Source organism: Ipomoea triloba, chromosome 8 (assembly GCF_003576645.1).
Source record: "Ipomoea triloba cultivar NCNSP0323 chromosome 8, ASM357664v1".
In the NCBI taxonomy this organism is placed as follows: domain Eukaryota; kingdom Viridiplantae; phylum Streptophyta; class Magnoliopsida; order Solanales; family Convolvulaceae; genus Ipomoea; species Ipomoea triloba.
In genome coordinates, this window is record NC_044923.1 from 17,350,391 (window position 1) to 17,369,508 (window position 19,118).

At 34.0% G+C, this 19,118-nt stretch overlaps 1 protein-coding gene across 1 annotated transcript; it reads right to left on the reverse strand.

The window, feature by feature from the left end:
- Positions 1 to 628: 628 nt before the first annotated feature.
- On the reverse strand, positions 629 to 6,190 carry LOC116027717 (IAA-amino acid hydrolase ILR1-like 2). The gene is made up of 5 exons (XM_031269438.1): positions 5,755 to 6,190; positions 4,256 to 4,381; positions 2,635 to 2,949; positions 2,353 to 2,481; positions 629 to 1,306 (listed from the first exon to the last, which is right to left on the reverse strand). The coding sequence occupies exons 1-5, from the start codon at positions 6,100 to 6,102 to the stop codon at positions 914 to 916; spliced, it is 1,311 nt and encodes a 436-aa protein (XP_031125298.1). The 5' UTR covers positions 6,103 to 6,190; the 3' UTR covers positions 629 to 913.
- Between the last annotated feature and the right edge of the window lie 12,928 nt (positions 6,191 to 19,118).

Below are 19,118 nucleotides of genomic sequence, written 5' to 3' on the forward strand. Positions count from 1 at the left end.
TTTCTCACTCATCTCTCCTCTCTCCTATTTGGAAACCTAAAAACTTGTCTATTGTTTATTTTATACCTACGTACATGATCTACAAATCTAATAAGAACAAATAAAGTTAAGGCCCTAATAATTTTATTTTGAGAAAACGGTCAAATACACCCTCAAACTTTTGCTAAGAATTCAATTAGGCCCTTGAACATTTGAAGGTTGCAATTAAATCCACAAACATTCTATTTTGGAGCAATTAAATCCACTGACCTGTTGGTGACTTGTGATTACATGTCAATTAAGTTTCCGGTGATCTTACGGCGAACATCCGGCCAAACTCCGGTGAATTTGACCCTTTTTCCTTTTATTTTTATCAATTTTGAGTTTTTTAATGACTTTAATTTGTTATTGGTGTAGGTATTTGTTTTTTTCGTATATTATCAAATTAAAAATAAAAAATACTAATAATTAACTAGTAACCATGAAATAGTTATAACATATAATTTATATTATTTTATTTAGAATAAAAATCTAGGTTAATTTGTGTTTCAGGTCAAATATAAATAAAATTTTAACCCTGCATATCCGAACTAAATTTATATATTAGTATATAATATAATTAAAAAATATCTACTGATATCTATTCGGATTCACTCAAAATTTAAAATTCAATTCAAATTTTGGATATTAGGTAATCCGATTTAGGTCGACCTACTTCTACCATATAGACATGTACTGATGCACACACTCTTCCAGCTGAAAGCTAAGGCAATGGAATTTGTACAAATCAAGAGGTAAAATATTAATTGCAACAAACAATTAACTTCATCTTATGATCTTAATTAATTACCCCAAGAAGAAGAAGAAGAAAATCTCTACTTCAATTAATTCTAGCTAATTAAGGCTGGCTGGGGGTTATAACTCTAGCTAGCTACTATTTGGATGAAGAAATGGCGATATGATTACTGGAATTGGAGAGGTAAGAATAGGCAAACATGGCGTGCAACGCAGCCCCAATAGGCAGAACATCCTCGTCGATGCTAAAATAAGGATTGTGGGGAGGAAAAAGGGATTTTGTTTTCTGGTTTCTTGTCCCCAACAAGAAGAATGATCCTGGGACTTTGTCTAAGTACACTGCAAAATCCTCGCTTCCCATGTAGTTTGGAGCTAGCTGGAACCCATCTTCTCCCACCAGCAACCTCGAAAGCTTCCGGGCATGTTCGTAGATTCTCCGGTCGTTGATCGTCGGCGGCAGCGTCGGATGCTCCGTTCCCTCGAAGTCAATCTCCACCGTGCATCTATGCACCGCAGCCTGAGCCCTTACAATCTGTCATTCATATTCATATACTAATTAATCCCGTTAGGATCAAACGTTTATCCATATCTCAAAATGTATAGCTAGTAGTGAAAGATCAATTTGTCCTTTCAAATCTGATCTTCGTCCAATGATTTTCCCAATAGGGTGTAAGGGCCGGTCCAAAGGTTTTATAGGCCCCTGGGCGGAATTAAAAAAAGGCCCTTATATGAAAAATTTGTTTCTCGATGATCAATTTGTTTACTTTTTTTTTTTTTTAATACTTCCGGATGAATGCTTTTTAGGCAACATTGTATTAAAAAAAATTATTATAAAATCAATCTTAACAAAAAGAAAAAGGAACAAAAGCAGCTGGCACTTATATGAACAAATCAATCTGAATCAGTCAATCGAAAATCTTTAAGTATTTGAACGTAGATTATTTATTGTTCACGAACAAATTGTGTTCATTTTCTTTAAGTATTTGAACGTAGATTATTTATTGTTCACGAACAAATTGTGTTCATGAACATGAACGTGTTCGTTAACGTTAGCGAACACATTCGTGAACGTGTTCGCGAATATTAACGAACACTAACGAACGCTTAACAAACGAACACGAACAGAATTTTCAAAAACTTTAACAAACGAACACGAACACGAACACCCCAAAATTCTTAACAAACGAACACGAACAGCCTCCGTTCGTTTATGTTCGGTTCATTAATAGCCCTAAGTGATCTGTATATCTTATGGCCTATGGGCCTCCGTATACAGATGGGCCCTGGGCAGGTGCCCGCCCTGAACCCCCCTCAGGCCCGGCCTTGAGGGTGTTGTATTTGGCTTTTCAGGTCCAACCTTCTCTCAATAGCACGTTGGACTTGGCCTTTTAGGCCTCATCTTCGCCCAACAATTTTGCCAGTAGAGTGTTGGACTAGGCCCTTCAGGCCGGGTTTGACCTTTTCCCAACAATTCTCCCAGTAAGGTGCTGGACTTAACCTTTTAGGCTTGTGCCCAACAATCTTATAGCTACCTGGTTCTGGACTTGACCTTTTTTTATACGATAGTGAATAAATTACCTCTTCTATTCTCTTCCTGAGTGCGTAGAAGCTCTTCTTGCTGAAAGCACGGTATGTGCCAGAAATGGTGGCGGAGTCTGGGATGACATTGAAAGCATATCCTCCTTGAATCATGGCCACCGAGACAACCTTAAAGTTGATCAAACAATTCGGTTAGTCGAGCATATAATATATAAACAAAATGTGCAATCCCATTACCAGCTTAAACTTTTAACTAAAACCAATCATGCACATGCTTCAATTCGGTATCAGAGCCAACCTCATGCAAAAAAGTATACGTACTTGTGAATCCAAAGGGTCAGTTTCCCTTGACACAATGCTTTGCAGACTAATGACAGCCGTGGAAGCAGCCAAGATTGGGTCGACGGACTCCTGTGGTAAGGCGGCGTGACCGCCTTTCCCTTTGATAATGGCTTTGAAACTACCACAACCGGCGAGGAACTGGCCGGGGCGTGACGCAAACACGCCGGTAGGATAGTTGTGGACAACATGTAGTGCGAAAATGGCTTCCACGTTTTCCAACACCCCTTCTGCTATCATGTCTTTCGCTCCCACTCCCCGTTCCTCCGCCGGTTGAAATATTAACACCACGGTTCCCTATATCATAAACTATAATTCAAGATCATCCAATTACATAAAACATGTCTAAATTTTAAATCAAGAAAATATGATGAATCTACTGATAGCATCTAGGATCAAACGCTTAACACTACACCACAAGCTATAGTTAGTAGCTAGTAAAGACACAACTTTATTTTCTTATACTACCACATTTTTTTTTAGAGGCAAGTTGGTAGATTTGCCCTTGACCTCCACTCCCAATAATCCCCTATCCACCTGATGCTAGACATGACTCTTCACTGACCTCCGCCCAACATAACATTACTACAACTCGATTGTTATATCATGGACCATGGTACACATTATAGGTAAACTATTGTGTTGACCATAACAAAAAATATATTTTTAATATACTAAAAGTACATTATTTGTGTACTGAATGTACATTATACAAAATAATGTACTTTCAATACTCAAATAATGCATATTCCCTGAATATAATGTACATTTTTAATAGAATCATTTTCATTTTTGGTCCTACTGTTATTGGGGCATTGCCAATTTTAGTCCACTTTATTAATTTTTGCCACATTACGGCCAGTCTTATTTAGTCCTTGCCACTTTTAGTCCACCGTTAAAATTTTCGTCAAATAACCGTCCAAAACAGGGGTATTTTGATCTTTTCATGCTTTGATCATCTCATTTACCCTTTGTAGTGGTTTTCCTTACAGATTTTCATTCAATGAAGAGGTCCGGTAAAAGCCATGGCTTTGTAATGTGGCTCACATAGCTTTTGTCGGACCTCTTCAATGGATGAAAATGTGTGAGGAAAACCACGACAAAGGGTCAAGGAGATGACCAAAGCATGAAAAGACCAAAAATACCCCTATTTTGGACGGTAATTTGACGAAAATTTTAACAGTGGACTAAAAGTGGCAAGTACTAAATAAGACTGGTCGTAATGTGGCAAAAATTAATAAAGTGGACTAAAATTGACAATGCCAAAATAACAATAGGACCAAAAATGGAAATGACTCTTTTTAATATACTAAAAGTACATTATTTGCATACTGAATGTACATTATTTGATAATATGATTACTACAGCTATATGGACCAGGACCACGGTCCACACAATAATAATTGACACATGATATTGTGGATTCACATAATCTGCATATTATTTTAGAACAAAGTCCACAATGCAAGCACAACCCTATGGGTCCATGGTATAATTTGACAACTACAACTCAATTTGGCTAATAGTGTTGTACTAAGTACAACTAGCTTCTTTGTTTGTTTAAGAAACTTAATTGCAATAATGTATGTACCACATTTATTACCTGTAAATCGTGCTGTAGTTGGTGAAGAATCTTTGCAGCACCTAAAAGCATAGCAGTATGTACATCATGTCCACAAGCATGCATTTTGCCATCAACTTGGCTCTTGTGCTCCCACTCCACCATTTCCTACGTGTAGGACAAACTATTATTGACCAAGTAATATCACAACCTACTTTCTACCCCTTATTCACGTGATATGTTCAACTGCTTCAAAAATAAAGAAGAGATAGACTCGAGAGTTAAACTCAAAACTTTATGATTACCAAGTCAATAGTCTGACTAAATTAATTGGGACAGTCCTACCTGCTTAGTCTTTTGGTTGGGATAAAAGGCATTATTCAATTTACTTATCATTTTACCTACTATAACAATACTAGTCTTTTAGTTAGGACAAAAGACATTATTCAATTTACTTATCATTTTACCTACTATATTAACAATATTAGTCTTTCAGTTAGGACAAAAGACATTATTCAGTTTACTTATCAAAACAAATTACTTTATAAAATGATCATAGAGCAAAACAAAATGTATTATAAAAGTTTAGGCGAAACAAGACTAGGGTCCTGTTTGGTAAATGGATGTTAGCTGATTGGGTTGGTTGTTTGGGTTAGAAGGTATGATTTGTTGATAACATTGGCTGATTGTAGAAAGTTGTTTGATAAATTAGCTGTTAGCTAATGGCTGTTTGATATAATTTCTTTTCTCAAAAAGCTATTTGAAAAGGCTACTTTGAGTAGCCTTTTGAATTTTAGCATTTTGGAGTTACAAAAAGCTTATTATTTACCAACTAATAGTGATCAAATAAGCTAAAATTGGCTGATATGCTGATTATTTACCAAACAGGGCCTAGGTCTAGAAATAACTTTCAATCTAAGAAGATTATGCGAAGCCACATTCGATAACAACATAATAATATAATTTAGAAAATATATTTATATATACAAATTGAATAGTAATTAAAATGTGGCATTTGACTTTAAGACTGCTGAGACTGTAGTCGACAACTACAACCGCCGTACACCGCCACGGCAGCCACCACTAACACAAAAGTACTGCGCCAAGAATATATTCAAGTGATTATATGCCCCAAATTAAAGTATCTATATACCTTAATTTATACCCACACAATTTTTTTCACCTATATTTATTGGGATTCTTTTTCAAAAAATAGAAAATATGATGATCAAATTTAGACTGGAAACATAAAAGGTGGAATCGCCCAACCCTGACCCGACAGTTTATAGAGAGTAAATTGCTAGACTCTCTCTTTATTTCGAGGGGTTGCTCGCACAGTGTCGAGAGCTGCTGAGACTCGATATTTAGTCTCTGCTGGCACAGTTTGTAGAAAGTAAATTATGATAGAGGCTAGACATGCTAGACTTCTGTTCACTAGCCCCTTTATTTTGTTGCTCCCACAGGTGAGTCTCTCGCGACAAATTTCATGTCTGAGACTAGTTGAGTTGCCCGACTATGCGGTGGCAAGACTGGGAACTAACCTGAATGGGCAAGGCGTCGAGGTCGGCCCGGAGCGCCACGAACGGCGGGGAGCCGGAGCCGATGGTGGCGACGACGCCGGTCTTGGCCACCGGCCACCGGTACTTAACTCCCAACCGGTCGAGCTCCTCCCTCACAAGGGCACTCGTAGCAAATTCCTCGTACGCAAGCTCCGGGTTCCTGTGAATTTCCCTTCTTACCCTCCTCATCCACTCCACCGTCCGGCTATCATTCGCCACACCCATCACCCGATCTTTCAACCACAAACTCTCCGCCGTACAAAAAACCGGCAACAGAAAAACCAGACACGAAAACAAGAAAAAAACTCCGACAACATTTCCCATCACCATAACTAAAATTTTTATAAAAAAAAAAAAAGATTGAAAAGATTAAGGATAAGCAAGAAGGAAATTTATGGAGTGGGGGTAATAATATAAAGATGGGATATTTAAATAGAAATCATACATAGAAAGGATGGATGAGACTATGAGAGACACATAATTGCTTGTGGTTGACGGAGCTAGTAAGAGTACAGCGGAGTTGAATAATTGGGAGAGAATATCATTTTTTTTAAATTAAAAAATTCATGAAATAAATAAAACACGTGCTAATAAAAAGTAGGGACGAATTTAGATTTACAATATCAACTTCGTCAAACTTGTGTCAACAAGGTTGCGACAAATAGTTTTTTTTTTTTTTTTTTTTTTTTTTTTTGAGAAGATTTTTTTAGTAAAGAGATAAACTCAAAATCCTTATTTTGGGTGTACTATGTATTAAATAAACTTACTAAAAGTTTAAATTAAAAGAGTTGACAAGAATTAAATACGTAACATTATAATACGAGATTTATATCAAAGACATTATGGTCTAGTTGCACCCCCACATGGGAGATGGGTGAGTTCGAGTCTCAGTGGAGGCGATATTAGCTCTTTATGCTTCATTTGATTGAGAAAGTAGTTATGAGCAATACTACATTATAACAGAGTTAATAGTATTAAAAAAAGATCATTCAACGCTCCCAGCAAAAGCGTGCAGTACACACATCAATTAAGAAACACAAATGCATGCAATGCGTTCAATGTCCAAAATTTCTTTTTATTTTATATTTTCAAAAAAATTTAAACTTGTTTTTTTAAAAGTAGAAACCTATCTCTCATCACCCTCCACCTATGAACAAACTTTTTAAAAAAGGTGGCCAATAGTGATGCTCTAACAATAGTCAATAGAAACTAAGAAAAATCTTTTTTTTTTAATTAATATTATATAATAATCAATTTATTTTTTTTAAATACAGAGTAAGCTGAGTAGCAAATAGCAATTTAAATTGTGTACGGGGAATTTATATAGTATGCTTTATGTTATTAATTTGCAATAGATTAATTTATAAGTAATTGGCATATGCATAAAGATCTGTACCACCCATCACATGAATGAAATATCATTCGATAAAATATATATTTGATATAAAATCTAGTTTAAGAGTAGCTTTTGTGAGAGGCTGGCTATATTTGATAAACCTAGTTGAAAATGTATAAGTTAGAAGTTGAAAACTGAAAGGTTGTTAAGCTAGCTATTATGCTTAAAAGTTTTTGGTAAAAATAACTTTTTGATAAAGTGATAAATGTAAAAAGACTGAAAAGAACATTTTCATAGAATTTAAATAGTTTTAAATTTAAATACGCTTGTTTACATATTAAAATTTAATGTTTTGAAATGAAACTATTAGCATAATCATGATCTACCATCCCATAATGAAGTAGCAATATTGTTGCGAATCTCCTTCATCTCAATAGAGGTTTGTTGTAGTTACGATTTGTTCGAATGAAGATGAAGGGGTTGTTGGGCGGTGAAAAGTTGTGGATATATATATAGGAGAAGAGAAAAGGGTTTTAATTGGAAGGGTAAGGATGTCATTTATTTAAAATAATAAGGATATATATGGAAAAAAGTTACAAAGCTACTAGCTTATTTTTGAAAAGCTACATAAGGTAACGTTTCAAAATAAGTACTTAATTATTTTAAACTACTAACTTATTTTGAAAACATTTTTACTCAAAGCTTATAACTTATTAATAGTCTAAAACGAGTTATAAGCTCCTAAATAAGCTCTGCCAAATAGAACCGCTATGACATAATGCATGCAATACTTTTAATTAAAATATAATATTTTTTTATTAATTTATAAAAAAAGTATTATCACGCAGGTAAAATATCTAATCATAATACTTCTTTCTAGAACATGTAAAAATATCAAAATTTTAAAATATTGTGACTGATAGTTATAATTAAAAAAATTTTAAATTTTTATTTTTTTGAAATAAATTATAACTAGTTAAATACTATATTAATTATTAAAACTTGAAATAAACACTAGAGGAGTAATTAACATGTCACTCACTATAATAAAACATAGAAACTGCATTCATAATTTCCTATAAGATTATGAATAACACAATTATATTTACAAATCGTTTTACAAACTGAAAGCTAATATCTTTTATTTCAACAACAACAACTTCATTAATATAATAATATGAAAAATTTATTTCAAAAAAAAAATAATATGAAAAATTACACTTCCTCCTTGAATTATAAACTTATAGCACTTTTTCCCTTTTAATTATTCATATATTCACATTAGGTCATCTCCAACAAGACAACAAAACATCAAATTTGCCCTTTTTCAACTCCAATGTAGTGCCAAATCAACCTCTTTTTTTTTTTTTGGTCGTTTGTGAGCAGTGCTGCGCCAAATATGGCACAACAATGTTCATCCACGCCATTTTCTGGGTAATTTTTTTTACTGTGTTGCCCATGCTTTTATATGTTAATTCCTTTTGTATCCAATATTTTGTTTGGTGTGACATTCAGTGTTTTAGGTCATCCCCAATAGAGTTTTTGGGGTGTATTTTGAGGAGGTTGGATCTTAGGTGGAAGAGATAGTGTTAGAGAGAGAAGGTTTGGATTGTTGCATCGTGGGTTTGTGTCTCCAAATGTAAGGCCCGCGTGGAGAGAGAAAAGGAAAAGCTACTCTCCTTAGATGCACGTTCAGCACAAGCTTCGCGTCCAAAGGGCGTGTGTACTACACCCGACCCTAGGTAAGTAAAACTTTTTTTTTTTTAAATTGTTTTCGCCTGACAATTGTTTTTTTTTTTTTTGTTTTCTCTCTCTCCTTGATCTCTCCTTGTAATCTGACAAAATTTCCTCAAAACTATGCCTTGAGGTTGTAATGCTTATGTGAGGAAGGAGGGAGAGGAGAGAGAAGGTATTGAGTTGTTGTAGGAGAACCTAATTTTTAAAACAAAAGTGGGCCACACTAAAAAAAAAAAAAGAAAAAAGAAAAAAGAAACAAACACCTCCGGTGTGCATGAAGCACACTAGAAGCACCTAGTCAGATGCGTGCACTCCACATGCCCGTGGGAGTGTCAGCATAGCTTTTTTTTTTTTTGCGTGTACTACACACAACCCTAGGCGAGTAAAACCTTTTAAAAAAAAAAATTAGCCTGAAAATTGTTTTTTTCTCTCTCCTCGTAATCTGACAAAATTTCCTCAAAAAATATGCCTTGAGGTTGTAATGCTTATGTGAGGAGAGAGGGAGAGGATAGAGAAGGTATTGAGTTGTTGCAGGAGAACCTAATTTTTGAAACAAAAGTGGGCCTCACTAAAAAAAAAGAAAAAAGAAGACCACCAACAAACAACTCTGGTGTGCATACCCAGCCAGACGCGTGCACTCCACATGCCCGTGTTAACATAGCTTTTTCCTTTTTTTTTTTTTTTTTTGAAAACTAATTTGTTTCCCTCCCTCCTCTCCTACTTGTCATCTTAAAATTTGTGCAAAAACCAAGCTATTGAGGATGTTCTTGCGTTTAGTTCACGGAATCTTAAGTACTAGGATTACCTCCAGGAAGGTAATGTGAGATTTTGAGAATGCAAGATTACTTTTTGTGTTTGGTTTGGATTGTGGAATATAATATTGCCTTGTTTGGTTAAGAGTTATATTTTAGGTTATATAGATCAATTTCCTATAATGTCTTCAATAATATATATATATATATATATATATATATATATATATATATATATATATATATATATATATATATATAAATAGACACATGTATATTTAATTATATACAAATATATTTATTTCATTATTATTATTGTAATTATTATTATTATTATTATTATTATTATTATTATTATTAGTTAACAAGGGCAAAGTTGGAATAATTCAAGGTAATATAAGATTACCTAAGAAAATGGGGTAATCACGTTACCTTGAAACATTACCGCCCCATCAGCTTTGAGGTAATATAACATTACCAGATAATCTCAAAACTTGAACCAAACAAGGTAATATAATATTACCAAACTCAGATTACCTGAACCAAGCGCCTTAGTGTTAAATGGGTTGGAGATGCTATTAGCCTCCTCAATTATTCAAAAAGTGACAGTTTTTTCCTTGATATGTTAAATGGGCATCTTTATCCTTAAAATAAATATTTCATTTATTTTTATTTTCCAACAAATTATTACTTATATATATGTTGGGATGACCACTGTTTGGTTCAAACCGAACCAAACACTGTAGCAACCAATAAAAAAGGTTCTGATTATGATTTAGAACCGAACCCATATTTGAGTTTCAGTTTATTAAAATCGCGAATCGAAACTACCGGTTCTTGTCTTGAACCCAAAAAAAAAAAAAAAAAGAGTAAAATTTTGAACCAACGCTTCAAATTGAATCCGGAACCATGAATAGCTGACGATTCAAAATCAGAATTGAATTGCAATCATATCATTGTTTTTACTTATTATTGTTTGTTTGAGAAATATGCAATAAATATATATAATTACTTGGAGTCCAACTACCCATAAAGATCTAATTTAAATTTCAATTAATGTTATGACAAAAATTAAATTTATAATTTTGTAGTTTTAAATTTACTGTGTAAGTGCGTAACTATAATATTATTGAGATCTCACCCTACATTATATTCTATTGTTTAGGTACAAGACAAACTACGAGGATAGCAAATATTCATACTATAATCATATCAAATTGTCGTCCTCTAGAAATGTCAAAACCATAATACATTTTTAAAAATATATGATAATAATGTTTGGGTACAGAGGCAAAGTATATTAAGTAATTAATCTACGGACAGGAAAACGAGTGACAATGCACACATGAATTCCTCGTTGTGGATATTGATCGATTTTAGGTTTCCAACTACTACTGTTGACCCACCTTGCCAGTTGCCTCGATCAATTAAACAATTGGATGTACCAAAACTTCAACGCACCAAACAAATGAAAGGGCTAATGAAAACGATAAGTAGTCCCACGGGAGTTAACTTAATGGTTCGAGTTAACTTAATGGTTCACATGTTATTTTAAAAGTCTTGCTTTAGTAGCAGTCTAAAATTCGAAAAATTGATTGAAATTAAGAAGATTCTTTGTAGAGTGTACATGCAATAGTGGAAATTGTCCCGGGGAGTAGTGTAATTGGTTTATCGCCTGATTTAAAGGTCATGACTAGAGATGATAGTGTGGAGGTTCGAATTTCATTGGAAGCATGGATAAGAAAAATGCTCAATGATGCTGTAAGGTCTGGATTAGATCACTTGTATACACATGAAGGCTACGATTTGACCGGTGGACTGATTGCGTGACACACGATTTACATCTGCACAGGCTCTAGGCACATGAAGACTAAGATTTGACCGGTGGACTGATTGCGTGACACACGATTCACATCTGCATAGCCTCTAGGCGTGGGGTCCTGTGAGCTTAGGATTAGTTTGGTGAAACTGGGATCTCTTAAGTTTTGTTTTTCTTTTTTTTTTTTAATAGGAAGGGGTGGAAATTGAGGAATGACTGAGCGACCCACGATTTACCTCTTCCAACGCTCTTGGGCAGGGGTTCTAGGGGTTTAAGATTAGTCTGTGTACAATACTGACGGGGCGACTTGTAATTTACCTCATCTAGCACCATTGGGCAGTAGTTCTGGCGACGTAGAATTAGTCAGTTTAGAGGTTGGGTGACTTGCGATTTACTTCCACCAGTACCTTTTTTTTTTTTAACCTCCTCTAGCACCCTTGGGCAGCAGTTATGGCGACATAGAATTAGTCAGTTTAGAGACTGGATGACTTGCGATTTACTTCCTCCATTACCCTTGGGTAGGGAATTTGGGGCTTAGGATTAATCAGTTTGTAAGTGTGAACAACAGTGAAAAACAAGATGCAATATATCACATAAGAAATGTGTACCACGTTAAAGAAATCACAATAGTGAAAATATAAAATGCAATATGCTACATAAGAAATGCGAACCAAGTTAAAGAAATCACAATAGTAAAAATACAAAATGCAATATAGTACATAAGAAAAACATATAAATGTAAAAAAATTATAAATGTATATTTACAAATATTTTTCTTTAAATATATTTAAATATTAATTATTTTTTTAAAAGTACACTTATAAATTTTAAAATTACAGGGCATCATAAATGAAAAGCAACATTAAATAGTACTGTGTACTGCATGGGCCCGGGAACCACATGGCGGGATGTACGAATACAGACATAAAGTAGTTATGTAATTATTTTAATATTTAAATTTGGGATTGAGACTGAAAAATCAAGGGCCTGTTTACTAACTGGAAATTTTCTCCAGTTTTCTGAAAATTTGGAAAATTAGAAAACAGAAAACAGAAAACATGTTTACTAACACAGTTTTCTATTTTGAAAACAGGAAATAATTTTCCAATTTTCTAAAAAATTGAAATACTATTAAAAACTGTTTTATAAATGGAAAACAGAATCAGCTATAATCTATTAGACTATATGTCACTATTACTACATTCTCACGATTATCTACTTACATATGTGTTCATTACTATGATTACATTCATCATCATCTTCTATCTTTTCTACTTGCATTACTTATTTAAACATAACTTATTTGCTTATGCTTAAAATTATACATCATTCACATTATCAAAAGTAAAAATTGAAATCTATACTAGGTTTTATATTTTGATTGAACTCAATTGGTTATTCGTTCGGATATTTTTAATTATGTTATATCGGATACAAGTTTGGTCCCGATATCGGATATCGAAATTTCACATATATTACTATATTAGAGTTCAAAATAAAAAGTTATATATTATATACATGTCATTCAAATAAATATATCCAAACATATTTTAAATATTAGCTCAAAAGATATTAATATTATCTAAAGTAAATTTTTATGTGAACTTAATAGGTTATTTGTTCGGATATATTTTTATTTTTTGTTAATTTTATAACGTTAATATAAAAAATAAATTTGAAAAATAAAGTGTTAGTAAACAAGTTTTCTAAACAGAAAACAGAGAATGGAAAACAGAGAATGAAAACTGAAAAATTAAAAAACAGAAAACAAAAAACAGTTTTCTGTTAGTAAACATGCCCTAATGTTTGAACCTTGTTTCACGTCTCCGTTACATGTTGGAAAAAATGTTTTAATGATAAAATGACATATTAATCATCTTTATTAAACAAAAAAAAAATTAATCAGATGAATAATAGTGAAAACAACTATAATTAAATGACGTAAAAAAGATAAAATTAAAAGAATATGATTAAATGCGACAATGTCACAATAATCGATGATTAAAAGTAAAATTTGTTCATTAATAAATTTTTAAAATACAATTAATGAATATGGAATATAACAATATATCTAAAACAAAAACATAAAAAAACCTAAAATTAAAAAAATGATATCAGGTTCAAATGATAACAAGTAGTCGGGAAAGAATGTGCAAACTAATATCATTCGTCCATCTACAATGGTCAAATGCGGAAAATTAAGAAAAAATAGAAAGAGATGTGAGAGTAATTCATAATTACAACGGTACATTTGAAAACACTTGATAGTGAATTTGTATATAACTAATAGTAACACACATGAGTGCATAGTTATTAACAGATGTAAAATGTTTCCAAATTCACCATCATAATTACAGAAATGTTACCATATTTTCCCTTAATTCTCAACCCTTATCATTTTAGATTGGCATATGACTATATGAGATTAGATCACACGTGTATTACTATTAGTACAGAACAACACCGCTGAAATCTTGAATGAAGGGAAATTAAAAGAAAACAAAAACGCGTAGTGAAACTTTATAATTTTATAATTTTTCTAACTTTGAAGTACAAAGATTTATATTGCAAAATACAAAAGTTTTATATTACAAGTGCATAAGTTTATATTACTAGTGCAAAGAGTAATATATGTTAAAAAAAATGATGTGGTATTTTAATTTGGTAAATTTTTTTTATGGAAAATGGTCAAATACACCTCCGAACTTTAATTGAGAAGTCAATTAGGCCATTGAACTTTTGAAAGTTGCAATTACGTACATAAATATGTTGATTTAGTGCATCAAGATCAAAATACCAATTAGTGACCTATAATAACAGGTCAATAGGTTGTCTGCCCATGGTGGCGAAAATTGACGACGGCGACCATCACGTCACCGGAGAAGGGCTGGTTGCATTCTCCAGCGTCTAAAGATGGCGACCAAACTAGTCGCCATCTCCAACGGACAGAGAAGGCGACCAGTTTGGTCGCCTTCTCCATCAATGGAGATGTCAACTAATCAATCGCCATCTCCAATTGACTGATACCAAACTAGTTGCCTTCTTGCTTTTCACTTTTTACAAGAAAATCATGTTTTCATTTCAACCTCTTTCTGTATATATATTGATGAAAATAATTACAATCATCTGTATTGATTAACACAAGATAAAGAAATGAAAAAGATATGCCTCTGATAGAAAACATTATTTGGTCAGCATTGCACGTTTATTTTTAGGAACAAACTTGTAATTATTTTTGGAGTAATTTATTTCCTATTTATTTGACCATTGAAACACTTTCAAGTATGAAATATTATTGATTGTCCGTAAAAAGAAACAACCATCGTGGCGGCTGATGACTTTCTTTTTTCTTTAAAAATAAAAAATTCAACGACTACCCTACACTATTAGCTTTCTAACACATTATTTAATACTCTTTTTTTTTTTTTTGAAAGGCATTATTTAATACTCTTTATATCTAACACATTTATTATTTTATTTAATACTCTTTATGTTTCATTTTATGTGTTTGGTGTGATTAATTAAGATTAACTGAAGTTATTTTGAATATAATTTTTCTTAATAATAAATTAAATAAATTAGTATAAAAAATTTATATATTTATAAACTACATTAACAATGCTATAAAACATTAAAAAAAATCTAAAAGTAATTTAAAATACTAAATAAAACAAGTAAAGAAGAAATAGTTGGTTTAACCAATGAATCGTAGCTGTGACAAGTAAAATGTGACAAAGAGAGTATTAACATTAATTTTAAAAAAATCACATAAAATATATCCTTCTAAATTTAAATTATTTTAATTTTTAAAAAGTAAAAAATGACATATATATTTTTAAAAATTCTTGATTATTTATAAGGAAATAGCAATTTTCTGTTGGAGAAAGTCCTCTCTGACAATCGAAAATACAAGAAATTGGAAAACGAAAACAAAACAAATTACAAGGAATAATAATAATAATAATCCACGTAGGATTGAACAATTACACAGAAATAATCCACAAAGGATTAGAAGATACGAGCAAGGTGAACTGTATGGCCTTCGGGGTGGTTGGAAGCACGAGTCGTGTTGTCACTATCCTTAAAACCTTATTTGCCGCTTCCTGAGGTGTTGGAACGTTGCGGCCTAGGCTTCCCAGGATAAAACGTGCTACGATCTGCTGTTTGAGCACACAAACTTGGACCCGGCGAACTAAACCGTGGGATTTTAGTGCAATTTTCCACAAATATTTATACCACAAAATGGCCACTTAAAATGCCATTTTAGTGCAATTTTCCAACAATCCCCCACATGAATGAAAATGTGATTTTCAAGGGTATTTTGAAAACGGAAACAACTGCGTTCAACGATTGATTCCTGCATAGCAAAGGTAGGTGTAACCCTTTGAACCTTGCCTCATGAGATCTATGTACTCTACTAGCTGTACGGTGGAACGCGATGTCTTTGAACCGACTGCCGTTTGTGTAGACATTGACAAATCTCACACAGGAACCTTCCAACCACGGTTTGTTCTCATGACTGTGCCCATTTTGGTCGTGGGACACCGTTCCTGGTTCTGCAAGAGTTTCTAAAGAATTAAGCCCCTTCAATTCTCCTTTGAAGCGACCCTCACTTCTATCTCACATAGGTGATTCTTTCTCGAGTTTCCCGCAACTCAACATATGTCAATTGACATTGCATACATAGCATATGTCAAATACACTCGAATCATTAAAGCACTAATGTGCTAGCCTCAATCGGGAGTCACTGTTTTAACGAGGAGTGGTAGGGAGTCCGGGGACCCCCACAGTGACACGCTATTCCATAATTTAGTTGTCCCATTGAACCTAGGTGCCAGCTAGGTTGGGTATCCACTATGGAATTTTTTTATTCCAAGGGCTTTAGACCCATTCCTCGTGCCAACTTCTCGACAACTTCTTTGCTCAACCCTTTGGTTAGCGGATCCGCTATATTGTCTATTGACCTCACGAAGTCAATCGAGACAACACTAGTTGCGAGGAGTTGTTTAATGGTATTATGTCTACGACGCATATGTCTAGACTTACCATTATAAATCTGACTCCGTACTCTCCCAATTGTTGCTTGACTATCACAATGCACACAAATTGGAGGTACAGGTCTTTCCCAACTAGGAATATCTTCCAAAAAATGGCGTAGCCATTCAGCCTCTTCACAGCATTTGTCCAAGGCAATCATTTCTGATTCCATTGTGGACCTAGCTATTACTGTTTGCTTGGAAGATTTCCATGCAACGGCTGCACCGGCTAGTGTAAACACATAACCACTCGTGGATTTAGAATCCTTAATGTCAGATATCCAGCTAGCATCGCTATACCCTTCGAGTACAGCAGGATATCTTACATAGTGCAATCCGAGATCATGAGTATACCTCAAGTATCTCATAACCCTTACTATTGCCTTCCAGTGAATCACACCGGGATTGCTAGTATACCTGCTAAGCTTACTAACAGCATAGGCAATATCCGGCCTTGTACAATTCATAAGATACATCAGGCTACCAATTACCCGAGCATATTCTACTTGAGAGATACACTCTCCGTGGTTCTTGGTTAGTTGAAAATTTGTATCAAACGGTGTATTAGCCAATTGATTATCATTCTTGTTAAACTTTTCAAGGATTTTATCAACATAATGAGATTAACTCAACACAAGACCATCAGGTATTTTAATGATTTTAATCCCGAGGATTAAATCAGCCAAACCCATATCCTTCATGTCAAATCTTGCATTTAGCATGTTCTTGGTGGATTTGATCCTTCGATCATTACTACCAATGATGAGTATATCATCCACATATAAACAAAGAATGACATAGCCATCTACCGTTTCCTTAACGTAGATGCATTTGTCACTTTCGTTTATTTTAAATCCATTAGTTAACATCGAGTGGTCAAACTTCTCGTGCCATTTCTTAGGCGCTTGTTTCAAACCATAGAGCGATTTAACTAATTTACATACTTTCTTTTCTTGGCCCGGAACCACAAACCCTTCGGGTTGGTCCATATAGATTTCCTCATCTAATTCACCATTTAAGAAAGCTGTTTTCACATCTATTTGATGAACTTCCAAATTCCGCAATGCGGCTATGGCAAGGATCATCCTAATGGAGTTTATTCTCGTTACAGGAGAATACGTATCGAAGTAATCAAGGCCTTCTCGTTGCCTGTAACCCTTGATTACAAGTCTAGCCTTATACTTCTCGATGGAACCATCTGGTTTCATTTTCCTTTTAAAGACCCACTTGGATCCTAAAGGTTTACAACCTGGAGGAAGATCAACAAGTTCCCAAGTGTGATTCTGTAGGATAGAATCCACTTCACTTTTGATCGCTTCCTTCCACATTGGACCCTCCGTAGAAGTCACAGCTTCTTTATAAGTCCGAGGTTCGTTTTCAATCAAGCAAAAGAGAAAATCTTGTTCATTTTCTATCAAACATGTTAGAGTATTCGAATCATATTCTAATAAGTAAGTTAGAAAATCGGGACCAAATGATTTTTCAACTCTCGCCCGTTTACTACGTCTCGGTGTTAGGAACCCCGAGTTATTGATTTTGATGATACCAAACTATACGAGGAGACCCCTAACTTTTGTGTAAGTCTTTAGAATAGATCATGCTTTGTATCTTAGTCTTACAGGGTAACCGAATCCTTAGTATTTTTCGTTTACTAAGGATCTAAGTCTTACATACCGAAGTCGTGAAGACTTAAACCGAAGAGTAATCTATCCGAAGAGTTGAAGATGCGAAGAAACGAAGACTTGGAGAACCGAAGACTGGGATCTTAGGTCAAAACACGGAAGGGCCAAGCTTTTATGACCGAGCAATCAAAAGTGTGATTGACTCGAGGAGATTAAGAGAAATGATAAGGTCAATCATTCTCTCTCACAACCAAGGCAAAGACATTCTCTGATAAGTTGTCTTGTCCACTGCCTTAAGAATGGGTATAACTGAATGACATTTTGGGTCCTATGCAACGATCCCAAGGAGCATTTAATGATTGTCACCTTTTTGAGGGACAAAAGACAAATTGTCCTTGCACAAAAGTGGACAAACGGCTAGAAAGTACTGACATTCTGAAAAAGAAGAGAACACTACCCATTGGATATTACACACTGGACAATAGGTTTTGAATTTCATTTTTCCCTCCAACGGATCTGAAATTCCACCTATAAATACCCTTGTCCCATCTCACTTTGACAAGGTTGAAATACGCGAAATATTGTCATTCAAGTGAAAAATTTTCAGTGTGATATTCATAAAGCTTACAAGTGATATTCAGATCTCATTAGAAGTTCTTGTGTGATTAAGAAGTTGATCAAGGAAGCAAAGAACAAGAATTTCAAGTTGGAGAATCATCACAATCTTTCAACCATCTCTACAAGTGAAGTAGAAAGAGGGGGAGTAAACTTGGAAGAAGTTGAAAAGCCTACAACAACAAGGCTGCCGGGCTTAGTGATCAAAGGAGCTTGTTGTAACGGAGATTGTACTATAAAGGAGATTATAGTGCAAACCTTCACGTGTTGTGAAGAAGAGTGGAGTAGGCTTAGTTACGCATTGCATTGCATATATCATCGCAAACTTAATACTTTCAAAGAAAATCCTAAGTGCAAAGTAAAGATAAAACTTGATATACTCTTTCCGCTGCGTTTATCTCTTTAGTCAAAAAGTTTTCAAAAACCTCT